The sequence below is a fragment of the Agrilus planipennis genome, unplaced genomic scaffold (genome assembly GCF_000699045.2).
Source record: "Agrilus planipennis isolate EAB-ADULT unplaced genomic scaffold, Apla_2.0 scaffold131, whole genome shotgun sequence".
NCBI classification, from domain to species: Eukaryota; Metazoa; Arthropoda; class Insecta; order Coleoptera; family Buprestidae; genus Agrilus; species Agrilus planipennis.
Genome location: NW_020439549.1, coordinates 83,756 through 97,215, shown reverse-complemented (window position 1 = coordinate 97,215; position 13,460 = coordinate 83,756). Strand labels below are relative to the sequence as shown.

The window sequence follows — 13,460 nt, the reverse complement described above, 5'->3', positions numbered from 1 at the left end:
AAATATCTGAAACAATTGTACCAAAATAAAATTTACATTTCACGGTTTAATATTATTTTATTAATTGCAATTGTATCCGCGTGAAACTTGAGTTAAAAACAATTAGAAAAATAACAATAAACCATTTAAAAAATATAAGAGATAACCCCCAACACTATTCTCTTCACGTAGTGGCAGGTTTACTAGATACTTCTAGCAAAAAATTATTGTGTAGTGGCAGGTTTACTACATAATTCTAATAAAAAATTATTGTTCTAAGTAAGTACAATAAGAGTTCTCAGAATTTCTATACCTAACGATGGTAAAATAGGAAAATACACAACTCAAACTAATTTTTTCGAACTTATATGAAAAAAATACCTAATCATTTTAGTAATGTTAAATATTAATCATATTAGAAAGAGTAATTACGAATACTATTATCGTAAAAAAATACCTACGTTTTGCTTTTATTGTTTAAAGCTCCTTTAGGGTATTCAAGAGTTCCAGATCATTTATAATTGAGAACAAATGTGTACCTACTAATTACCAACAGCGTGCAAAGGATATATATTTTGAATTCTAAGAAGTAGTACACATTTGCTTTTAATTTTGAATCCTTTTACTGAATCATTTGAAGCCTTGAAGAAGCCAAAGGGTTTATAGTGTAAAAATAATCTTCTTTTAACCCGGATGAAAAGAAGATCGAAGTAATCTTTATCAAATCAAATGTTCCACACGTATAGAACTGTTTTGTGTTGTTTAAGATGACTTTTTCGAGAAAAGCATTTTGTACTTCATTTAAAATACTTTGTAAAATGTAAAAGTTTTACTAGTATCACCGATCAAATATTATATAAAATGATGAATTAAAGTTGCGCACATTGGTCATTGAAGGTATTAGAAGCTTAAAAGGGGGACAAAGAAACACTCCACGTATGCCTTCTACTGTAAGTCTTTAAATGAAGAGAGCCCAAAAAATTCTAAACTCCTTAAAAATGGATAATCTTAAGTTTTGGATCGACAATGTTTTCCGGGTTCAATTTCATGGTCCATGGAATTTTGCAGTTCCAAATTGATATCAGCACTTCAAATCACCGCTTATCGTATATTTAGTAAAACACTACGAAATTCTATGAATTACAACAAAACAGCCGGCAAAACAATATCGAATTTATATACGCCAGCTGTGTAAAACTGAAAACTTCAAGATACTGTGGTGTGCTAATAAATGCATACAATCCAAAATTCTTAGAAAACAATTCGAAAAACTTCACTTATTAGATGAACCCAAAGCTAAAGAAACTATGGATTCAATTTCTTTCTCTTATTAAAATATGTAAAAGATCAGAAGCAAAATTGGATTGTATTTTGATATAAAATGATTGATGTCGATTATACATCAATCAAATTATTTGCAACCCTATTTTGGCTCTGATCTTTCATACAAACAAACCATTTTGACATCAGTGTCGTTTTTCTAATTAAAACGGGTGACAAAGGCAAATAAAAAAGCTTAGAGAAGAATTATTTGTTGTTGAACTGAAGAAACCATAACATTAAGATAGAAAAACTATATCGCAATCAAAAATCGCAAAAACAGAAAAGTATAAAACTTGAAAAAAGTATTTTGAAAATACGTATTTTGCCTTTAGCATTTAAAATACAAAAATTCATTTTACATTTGAAATAACAAATCGAAAAAGTATTTACATTTTGTATTAAAGTACTTCAAAAACCATTTTGCACATCTCTAAAAAAAAAATACTTAACAAAAATAATTTGAACAATCTTTTCACAAAAAAATAATAAACATAAATGATGAACTCAGAAGGGACAACTTCCGTAATAAAGAGGTTTTTCTTCTTTGTCAAATTCTCCAATTTAAATTTAATTGTTTGTTAATTATTTACACACAATTAATGACAAGTTTCGCACAATATGCCTAATTAACCGTTCATCTGCTTTTTGGAGACATTCCGCAAATCGATTTTGGAAGATGATAACTAGTAAAGCGATAGGTACTTTTACGGGCAACATTATTATAATGAAAAACTTAAAAATTTAAAATTGAAATTGAGAATTAAACAATCCTAAGTATAGTATCTTCATTTCATACAACATACATTGAATATTTTTAACAAACGATATACAAACAACATAAAATCTGACGACTTGGGTTTTAATGGGTCAGTAGAAGAGGAAAAAGTTTTTATTATAAAATCGATTTTTCATTAATCATAAGAAAGTATTTCTAAATTTTAAAAGCTAATAAACTAAGAAACTGTTATATAGACGGAAAAATGCGTAAAAACTTTTTTGTATAAAATTTTATGGTTTTTAAAATGGGTTTGGTCCCATTGATGTGTCTTTTTTTTTTAAAGCACACAAAAAAGGGAAATTTTGATTAACTTTAATTTTCTTGCTTATCACTATAAACTAAAAATCAAACGTGCACATACCGATCTATCGAGTATTTTATAGAAAATGCGGTCGACTTCATATCTATTTACCTTAAAGTACATAATAATTTAATTAAAAACATTAGCGCTTTTTTAGACCATATATATTTAATGTAAAAGCAATAATTTGCTGTATTTACATTTTATTTTGTATCATCATCGAAGTACTAGCTAAAGCTATTATGGTCGTTAGTAATTATTATTCCTTAATATTCAATAAATAAATACATAAACATGAAAGTAAATTAGTACATACCCCTTTTCACAGTGTGTGATTTGGGCCACATAACTAATAAACGCACTTTCATTCATAAAGTCATAGAATGTTTATATTTCGACATTGGAAACACTGCGCGATTTACTACAACAAGGATTTTCTAGCAACTCATCATCGTAAAATTGTAAACAACAACCTTAAAAGCTCTTATCTCTATCCCCTCTCAACAGTATAGTGGAATTTGTGATAACACAAGTATAAACATAAAGATTTTTAAACTACTAGATGTACAACTTGCTCTGACGATTATACAGCCAACCATACAGAACTATTAAAAGTAGTACATACTTAACATGTATAAATACAAATTTAATATTTATTTAAGGAACTAGCTTCATAAGCTTAAGAATGCTGATCAGAGGAATAATTGTTCTATTAATTGATAAAATCGATTTTTGTTTCTTCTTTCAAAAAATGAATTGTCAAGGATCTAATTTTGAATAAAATAAATCGATCATTTAAAGCCTGCGTTTGATTTAACATTTGCTTATTTGATATTAAAATTGATTACAAATTTTATTTAGCATCTCTTAAATTTATTTTTTTTATTTATTTCTGTTCCCAGTTTTGTGTTTTTCATTAGAGCATATAGGGTAAAAAATGCGCTCAATGTTTAGTGTAATTTTACTGAGCTTTGTCATTAAAATTTCTAAATTTAAATATAAATCGAAAACCAGATGAGATTTCTCAATATTTTTTTAATCTAAAGAAATATTAGAAAAATATTTAACGTACAATTCCTTAATTAATTCTACAATATATGTGCAAATAATTTTAAAATATTAAAACTAATTTTCTAAAATTTACTTTATGGTTTATACAGTAAAAGTTACTAGCCATTATTGCACCAAACAATATTCAACAAATTGAAAGAAACAACTCAATTTCTGTGTGCCCAAGTGGCACCAGTATCGTCTACGACACCCTTGCTTATCTCAAACTTTGAAAACTTATTTAGGTTTTCGTGACCCTTTTATTACCTTTAAAGGTAGCAAATAACTTGAAAAAGACGAGTCTAGCTATTATGGCTTTCTTTACATGATTAAAGTGTAGTCACTTTAGTTTCCAATCTCAAAGGATTAGTCTCGCGAGAGCAGTTTTATGATATGAAGCCTTTCTTGAAGAATACCGTCACAAAATTATGTGCTCTTTGTGGAAGAATTGCTTTAAAGCATAAATATATCTCAACTAATGTCTAACTCAGCTTTAGTTTTAATTAAAAATTGTTAATATCTAGCTAGTTGTTAATTCAAATCAGTCTATGTATTATCCAAAATGTACAGTTATTTTATTATTATTTATTATAAAACTATTTTGTCTAAAACACAAAAAAGCTAATCAATCTTTCCAACCTACACTGTGATGCAAAGCTGAAGGGTAGGGCAGCCACCCTTTGGGAATGGGTAAGTAATGGTTGAGGAATAAAAAATTAGTCAGACAAAACGATAACAAAAGGGAACTGAAAGATTATCTGTGGAATAGACTGGCACCTCATTTGCTTAAATGATTTATGGAAAGTACAGATAATCTACTACTAGGATAACTGGGCCTGGAATAGAACCGGTGTCTTCCCAAATATTAAACTGTGATCTAAATCACTAGACCAAGCTACTCTATGCTATTTTAACTATAAAAAAATATTAGTATATATTTGTATTTCTTACCTCAATTTTCAAGCCTGATAGCTGTTCAAAATCGAATGTCAAATCACTGTAGTCTTCGCCCAATGGCACCATAATAAACCCATACTGTCTGTCATTACAAATATTCATTGCGATTCCATTTACCATAGCAGATGCTGCAAAAACAATTACATCGTCGTGGGGTCCATTATACTCCGCTACTTCTTCAGGTCTGTAGGTCAAGCGATCCGACTCCGTTTTTCGCAAATCGACCAAAATACTCGAATGAACCATGGGCACCTCAAAACAGCCCACTTTCTTTCTATCTAATATAGGCTCATAGTCTTCGGTTCTTTGGTAATAATAATTTTCTGTCATTCCACACCAAAAATTTGAATATTTACTAACAGATTTCAGCATAGGTGCAACAATGGTAACGTTTTTAGAAACTAGATGAAGTAATACGTTTGGATCAGTAAGAAACACGTCAGTATCTAGCATCTGAAATAAAAAAACAGGTTGGCTAATAATAATTGAATGTTATTTCTTAATTTTAAGGCCTACTTACCCAAATATAATCAGCCCAAACTTTTCGAGCCACATCTAAAGCTGTTTGCCTTAAATTCATTACATGATAGTATCTTGTGTTGGACCAATGATTTACATTTATTTCATCAGAAAACCCAGCTTCGTCAATATCATATTGAAAATCAACCATATGGTATTGCGATTTTTCAAATTTCACCCATTTATTCAAAATTTGTACAGTTTGATCTATATTATGATCAGATCTAATCCTGCAATAGGATAAAATACCTCATTAGTATAAGAACTAATTAACTTAATAATAAGTTTAATCCATACTCGAATAAGAAAAGAGTAAAATGTATCTCTTTTTCCTTATTAAGAATAAAAGCAAATTTTATCGAAATTGACCATTATACTAACTGTTAATAAAAAATGTAGAGTATTTACTTTTTTTATGCAAATTATTGCCTGGGCTATAACTGTAATTTTAACGAATAATCCATTAATTAATTTATGAATAAGTTTACTCCCAATTTGAATTAAATAGAATAAACTATTTTATAATTATTTCTCAGTCTGTTTGAAAGTAAAATTTATGTATATAAATATATATAATATACATATAAAAGGCATCAAATTGTTATTGTTTTCTTTTTATAAAAAATAACCAACGCTATCATAACTGCGTCAATTTAAATTTCCCTCCTAAAAGCAACAAGTGGTCAAGACGCCCACCGATTCAGCCCAGACGACAGGCGTCGTGAGCGCTCGTAGAACCGCAAAAGAGCAACTGCACCAATCATTAAGCGAACAGCTGATCACATAAGAAAACCAAATGAAAATAATAACAGAGTTTTCTAAATTATAATTTAAGTATTGATACGTACCACAAGGCAATTCTGTCCTTCGGATAATTAAGTTTTCCAAGGAGTGTTAAAAAATAGGGAAGCGTGTGTGCTTTATTTCTAGCAAGAATTGATATCACAACCGTAGGTGCTTTTAAATTGGAACACAAAACCGAAATCACACAAACACATAAAATTATTGATAAAAAATTAAATTTTAATCCATTCATTGTGCCAAAAATATAACACTACGTATTATGTTTAATACAATTTACATATATTTCGATCGTTTTGTCATACATTGCGCTCATTATCAAGTTACATCAGCTCATGGCGGCATCTAAACACATTCATAATACACACACGCATCTACATACAGAGTGGGAGGAAATTTAAAGATAATTAAATTAGTAAACAAAACTATAAATAGATAAATTAACGACCCTCGGTTAGCGTGAAAGTAAAAAAGAGATCATCATTAGTCAAATTTGTAGCTATAGTTACAAAAGTAATGAACTCATTTTAAAATTAAGTTTGGAATTCCGTCTAATTAGTAGATTTAAAATTGAGAAAGAATGTGAAAAATTATTGCCAATAGAGATGAAAAGTTATTGGTTTAAACATAATGNTGTAGCCAGGTTTTCTTTTACTTTTTTAGTATAATAATTTGATCTTCTTCCTAGAAATATTAAAAAATTTACAAACGTCCAAACGATATATACCAATGATCAATCTTGATATGACGATTTCATCCCTGACTTGCTCAAAATCAAAAATCCGTAAGAAGCACATGGTAAAAACGTCATCTATTCAATGATTCTTACTGCAACTCAGATGATGACATGCCAACTACACGTTTAATGAAAAAATGTAAAACTGACTTAAAAATGTCTCTTTAATCGATATAATTAGTATTGAACATGGAAAGATAATAACTGCGAACAGTTTTAAGTATTAACTTTAGAAATAACGACAAACGCACAAATAGGGTTGTTTTTTAGCAGATTCTTCGATCTTTTCTATAGATATATGCATGTATTGTAATTATTTATTGCGTATTAGATAATACATCAAGCATTAAGCGTTAATAGTACTCTGTAGCAGTAATATAATGTGTAGCACTATATGCATGTAATAATATTCTAATGTATGTTTGAACCCCAGTCCATTGTTAAAACCAAAAACACCACCTTTCGGATATGAATTTTTGAAAAACGGTAAAAAGTGCGTAAAATGCTGTAAACACTTTCGATTTAAGGTTTTAAAGGCTATGGTCTTCTAAAACAACTGGGACAGCTGATAGTAAAACATTCTTGAACTAATTGACGATTAAAACGTTCAATTAAAAGATGGAAAGGTGGTTTACACCTACTTTTGATACAATATGTTTCCGTTTAACCAAAATCGTTAATTAATCAATTTTAATGTGTTTGAGATGGAAATAAACAATTGCAAAGAAGTGGATGGTTTGAATGTCTGCATTCGGGTGCATAATTGGTTGCACATATTACATATTTACATTCTAATGGTATATTATAACTAATTAATTTTTAATGTTTAACGCTTAAAACATGGATTTTATAAAATTACTGAAAACGCCGCCAAAATTAGAATATAAGTGAACGGTACCCACTGTTCTTTGGACGGACTCACCTAGTGTATAAATAAAGTGATAATTGTAAATAAACTACGACAAATCCTTGGGGAAAAATTCTCTTAGATATTAGAAAAGCAGGAAAATATTGAATTCAAGTAGGTACCAAATGTATTATTTCTTGATAATCGCTTATTTTTTTACCATTCGTAGATTAATTTAGTAAAGCGTATAAGTGTAGAACGTGTATGTATTATGTCTGTTATCTCACATTTTCCTTTTATTTAAAAAGTTCACAAAAAGAATATAAAGATAACTATTTAAGAAATTAGCTACTGCTAATACCTGTAAACTTATTGTAAGTATTGTAAAGATTTTGTGTTAATTTTGTTGGGTGTTAAACTGAAAGTAACACATTCCAGTTTTTATTGTAAATCTGTACGTATACTAAGTGTTTTAATAATAAATGAAACTTTTTCTATTTTGAACATTTCTTATTATTTGGAAATGCAATTCTTTAATTAAATAAATAAAAACTTGAACAAATTTAAACGTCAAATATAAAACTATACTTACTCTCTTATTATTTCACTAAGAAATATTGAAAATATTTCTACAAGCAATTCCACCAAAACTATAAAACGAACATCAATTACTCCACTACAGGGAGCGGTTAAAAGTCATAAAGATGGATCTGTGCGTATTTTCGTTACCATATACACCAAAAACTGGCTTTGGGAATAATAAAACCTACAGGAAGATAACGCTATCAAAACTTAGTACATTACAACTTGCCCCTATGTAACATTATGGATAACTGTCCTTGTTTCTATTAAAAGAAATATATTGTCTGTTTTATGATTTTCTCCTTGAATTTAAAATACCTATCTCCTCAAGTGAAACAATGGAGTGTGTATTACAAATTTCACTTTTGATTTTATTACTTATGGTATTTTAATCTAAATTAATATTATAAATGCGAAAGTGAGTTTGTTTGTTACCATTTAACGTCTTAGTTACTCAACCGATCATTATAAAATTTTGTATATACACTGACAAGGATATAGAAAAGGACATAGGGTACCTTTAATCCAGAAAAAAAATTGTTTCCACAAGGATAGCAAAATTAGTTTTATGTGGTCGTCGATAATCTTCGACAAATATATAGGACATCAAGGCGAGCGAAGCCGCGGGTAAAACCTATCGTGAAATTTTGTATACACATTGTCAAGGGTACAGAAAAGGGCATACAGTTTCCAAAAAAAATATATACAAGTCTAGATCGATTGAAGAAATTAATTTTATGTGATCGTTACGATCTTTGACAAGTATTTAGAACGTCAACACCAACGATGCCCGCGGGTAAAACCCTATTGGCCCACGCGGGTCCTGAAGGGGTTGTAACATACACTCACATTTACGTCGAGGGTTGAAAATACATCGATCTGGCATAGTTCATAGGGAAATACATTAATACACGCATTATCGTAAAGACAAAAGGAATACTTGGACAAAATTATTCTAACGAAAATGTACAAAACAACTGATATAGAATAAATGCTCTAATAAACTCAAACCCTTTATGAAGTTTCAAACATTTTCCCCTTTTTTATTTAAAAAACATTGCCAATGTAAATCCTTCCTTTAGTAAAGGGTTCTTATTTTATTGTTTTCATGTAATAATAGCAGCAAATGAATAACGAAATAAAACAGTTAAATATCAGCTGACAAACACAAAATGACAGTACGTACGTATGTACCATGTCCTTATAATCAACGAAACAAAAGAATGAAAAAGCTGGAATTGTATATTCATTCTGAATCAACAATAGCACATTCAAAATGAAAAATCTTTTGTAATACATCAGGCCTATTCGAATAATAGAAAAAATATGAGAGGTTTTATTTAAATTGCTACTCCGTTTAAATATTAGGACGTGTTTTCGCAATTTCTTTTATATTAAAAAGATAAAAGTAATGTCACCATTTTTCAGTACCAAAGTATTATTAAAGTAATATTTATTATTGTTTCTTGCATTTTGTTGAAATGACGATATAATTTGCAATATTTTATAACAATTTAAATTGGTAAAAATAATTTTCCTTCAACTGTTCGCAATCCAATTTTATTTATATTTTCCTCTCAGTCTCTTATTTTTTACGGGTCACGAATATTTTGCTTATAAGTATCGGTAAAGTGCTCTTCACTTTTTTGTATTCTCAACAAAACCAACCATTCCGTTGCCGTAATAAAAACGAAATAATAATAAAAAAAAATGTGAATGCAAAAATCACGTGCCGAAAAGTTCAATTTTAAAATTCATTTTTATCCTTAATAATAGACATTATTCACGACAAAAAAAAAGCATTGCTTTATGACTCACCTTCCGTCGACAGCATCCAAGATTTCCACTTCCAACCCCAGCTCATCAAAACAACGCATCATTCTCTTTCTTCTCTCAGGTCTTCGCAAAAGATTAATCATGTAAATCTTGTCAAAAGCCCATTTTTCCTTTTTCGGTAGTGGTGGTTCGTAAGGCTGAAGGATTTTATCAACCGGTAGAGGATCGCCGTCTGTAAATATCTGAAACAATTGTACCAAAATAAAATTTACATTTCACGGTTTAATATTATTTTATTAATTGCAATTGTATCCGCGTGAAACTTGAGTTAAAAACAATTAGAAAAATAACAATAAACCATTTAAAAAATATAAGAGATAACCCCCAACACTATTCTCTTCACGTAGTGGCAGGTTTACTAGATACTTCTAGCAAAAAATTATTGTGTAGTGGCAGGTTTACTACATAATTCTAATAAAAAATTATTGTTCTAAGTAAGTACAATAAGAGTTCTCAGAATTTCTATACCTAACGATGGTAAAATAGGAAAATACACAACTCAAACTAATTTTTTCGAACTTATATGAAAAAAATACCTAATCATTTTAGTAATGTTAAATATTAATCATATTAGAAAGAGTAATTACGAATACTATTATCGTAAAAAAATACCTACGTTTTGCTTTTATTGTTTAAAGCTCCTTTAGGGTATTCAAGAGTTCCAGATCATTTATAATTGAGAACAAATGTGTACCTACTAATTACCAACAGCGTGCAAAGGATATATATTTTGAATTCTAAGAAGTAGTACACATTTGCTTTTAATTTTGAATCCTTTTACTGAATCATTTGAAGCCTTGAAGAAGCCAAAGGGTTTATAGTGTAAAAATAATCTTCTTTTAACCCGGATGAAAAGAAGATCGAAGTAATCTTTATCAAATCAAATGTTCCACACGTATAGAACTGTTTTGTGTTGTTTAAGATGACTTTTTCGAGAAAAGCATTTTGTACTTCATTTAAAATACTTTGTAAAATGTAAAAGTTTTACTAGTATCACCGATCAAATATTATATAAAATGATGAATTAAAGTTGCGCACATTGGTCATTGAAGGTATTAGAAGCTTAAAAGGGGGACAAAGAAACACTCCACGTATGCCTTCTACTGTAAGTCTTTAAATGAAGAGAGCCCAAAAAATTCTAAACTCCTTAAAAATGGATAATCTTAAGTTTTGGATCGACAATGTTTTCCGGGTTCAATTTCATGGTCCATGGAATTTTGCAGTTCCAAATTGATATCAGCACTTCAAATCACCGCTTATCGTATATTTAGTAAAACACTACGAAATTCTATGAATTACAACAAAACAGCCGGCAAAACAATATCGAATTTATATACGCCAGCTGTGTAAAACTGAAAACTTCAAGATACTGTGGTGTGCTAATAAATGCATACAATCCAAAATTCTTAGAAAACAATTCGAAAAACTTCACTTATTAGATGAACCCAAAGCTAAAGAAACTATGGATTCAATTTCTTTCTCTTATTAAAATATGTAAAAGATCAGAAGCAAAATTGGATTGTATTTTGATATAAAATGATTGATGTCGATTATACATCAATCAAATTATTTGCAACCCTATTTTGGCTCTGATCTTTCATACAAACAAACCATTTTGACATCAGTGTCGTTTTTCTAATTAAAACGGGTGACAAAGGCAAATAAAAAAGCTTAGAGAAGAATTATTTGTTGTTGAACTGAAGAAACCATAACATTAAGATAGAAAAACTATATCGCAATCAAAAATCGCAAAAACAGAAAAGTATAAAACTTGAAAAAAGTATTTTGAAAATACGTATTTTGCCTTTAGCATTTAAAATACAAAAATTCATTTTACATTTGAAATAACAAATCGAAAAAGTATTTGCTTTTTGTATTTAAATACTTTTATAAAACCATTTTGCACATTTCTAACCAATACAAATACAGATGTCAGCAGATATTTCGGTGAAGATAATGCAATGAATGGTCACTTAGGCAATATTACAGTGAAAGTAGATTCGAACTCGGACATTACATTCATTGTTATTGTTCGATCTAGGGACAGGGCACCATACCAACGTTGATATAACAAAGTAAAGATATAACATGTTCCGTTAGCATAGGGTAGCATGTCGCAGAAGGGCTGTTGTGAAACGACACCCTCGAGCACGTCGGGCCAATCAACCCCAAGTCCCGCCCTTGACTTCGCAAGGGTGCTTAATGTCATTGTCACACATCGCGTCCCTTCATTGTGAATAACTGCGTGAGTTCACGTTCTCCATAGTGCATTTTGACTTATTAATGTTGCTAACATTTCCATTTACAAAAGCGGATATTGTACCACGGAAATTGCACCCTCTCTTCTACGAAAAGAAAGCCCAGTGTCGATTTTGCAACGGCTTTTTTCATTTAATAGCACGTGGGGGTCCGCAAGGCTGAACTGCGGGACATCTTCTTTTTACAATACGTACTCATGTATCGTAATTGCAAGCTAAATTTTAACGGGGTTGGAACATAATTAACCAAAACTAACGTAATTAATTGATATGTTCGATAACTTTCAAAGTATTCTATGTTAAGGTTGTTTTTGTCTTATGGTATATTAAAAATGTTTTTCTTAAATGCTATATAAGTCTATGTAAGGGGTTAACCTTTTACGTTGAAATAGTGTGGAGATTTTTGGAGATATTTAAAAATTATACACTTTCAGATACACTTGAAAGTTGTCAATTTTTTATTTTCAAAATTAATGTTGCGGTCCATTGAAGAAAAAGTCATGGCGGATTTGCACACACACAACAATCAAAACAAATAAATAAACATTTCAAGTCCGAGAATTGTATGATGTACCCAAGTTTGATAATATGTCTTGTTGTTGCAATTTGCCGGACTCGTAATCTAGTCTCAGGATGACGTATTTTTTTTATTAAAAAGCGTATCATTATACGGTGAGATTCGTTAGCAATGATGACTTGGCGAAAAGCAGAAAGCAGTCGAAGAGGCGTTTATAAAATTAGCAGTCCTGATGATAAAGTTTAGACATATGTCTTGGTTTCATAAGTACCTGATAATGATTTCTAGAATTGGTAGCAATTAGTATCAAATTCTTCGGTTATTGGAGGCTGATTCTAACCATCTTGCCTGTCCAAACGTGTCTTTGGGTTTTTAAATGTTATTCCATGTACTTTTGGTTACAGTGTTTTATTTCTGCAGTTCTGATGAATTTGCTACTCTTGAGATTTGTTATATGCTTAAAGATTTTAGATTGGTACAAGAAAAATAATGTTATAACATTTTTGATAGACCACGTTTGGGCAATGATTCAAATTAATTTGTTGATGATGTTCCATTAGTATAATATATTTAGTTTTGTAGTCGTAGCTAAGGAACAGTGGATATAATATAATTAAAAGAAATTTTAGAGAAGTAGGGTACAATAGTAATAATATAACAAAGGAGGTAGGGGTCATTTTGATAGAAAATGAGGAAAAGGCAGAAAGGTGGGAAGAATATTTAGAGAACCTATATACAGGCCATGACTTAGGAAGTATATTAGAAAAGGAAGATAGTGTGGAGATAGATAAACTAGGTTATTCCATAATGAGAGAAGTGTTCTATGTAGCATTAAAAAACAAAGAATCGTAAGGCACCAGATTGTATGAAAATAAATAAAAGGAAAACAAAAATATTGGTATGCAAGGGAGAAAGAGTAGGGAAAGAGCGAATATAATGATAGGAGACGAAAGATTAGAAGAAATGGCTGATTATA

General features: G+C 29.9%; 2 protein-coding genes across 3 annotated transcripts in view; both read right to left on the bottom strand.

Annotated features, from left to right (window-relative positions):
• LOC108738353 (glycosyltransferase 25 family member-like) overlaps window positions 1–13,460 on the bottom strand; it is a 57,063-nt gene that overhangs the window by 37,229 nt on the left and 6,374 nt on the right. For both annotated transcript variants that reach the window (XM_025979362.1, XM_025979363.1), the window contains exon 2: window positions 9,692–9,891. In XM_025979362.1, coding sequence (XP_025835147.1) covers window positions 9,692–9,792 — 101 coding nt within the window. In that variant the 5' untranslated portion in view covers window positions 9,793–9,891. The remainder of the gene's footprint in view (window positions 1–9,691; window positions 9,892–13,460) is intronic.
• LOC108738352 (glycosyltransferase 25 family member) lies at window positions 4,344–6,073 on the bottom strand. The gene is made up of 3 exons (XM_018471748.1): window positions 5,756–6,073; window positions 4,909–5,137; window positions 4,344–4,841 (listed from the first exon to the last, which is right to left on the bottom strand). The coding sequence occupies exons 1-3, from the start codon at window positions 5,941–5,943 to the stop codon at window positions 4,359–4,361; spliced, it is 900 nt and encodes a 299-aa protein (XP_018327250.1). The 5' UTR covers window positions 5,944–6,073; the 3' UTR covers window positions 4,344–4,358.

What these genes read in the sequence shown, in the direction of transcription:
- LOC108738352 (XM_018471748.1), bottom strand. Translation starts at nt 5,943, where the DNA reads ATGAATGGATTAAAATTTAATTTTTTATCAATAATTTTATGTGTTTGT. An exon ending in AAGGACAGAATTGCCTTGTG is followed by an intron (nt 5,138 to 5,755) that starts GTACGTATCAAT and finishes ATCCTATTGCAG; the next exon opens with GATTAGATCTGATCATAATA. An exon ending in TTTGGGCTGATTATATTTGG is followed by an intron (nt 4,842 to 4,908) that starts GTAAGTAGGCCT and finishes TTTTTATTTCAG; the next exon opens with ATGCTAGATACTGACGTGTT.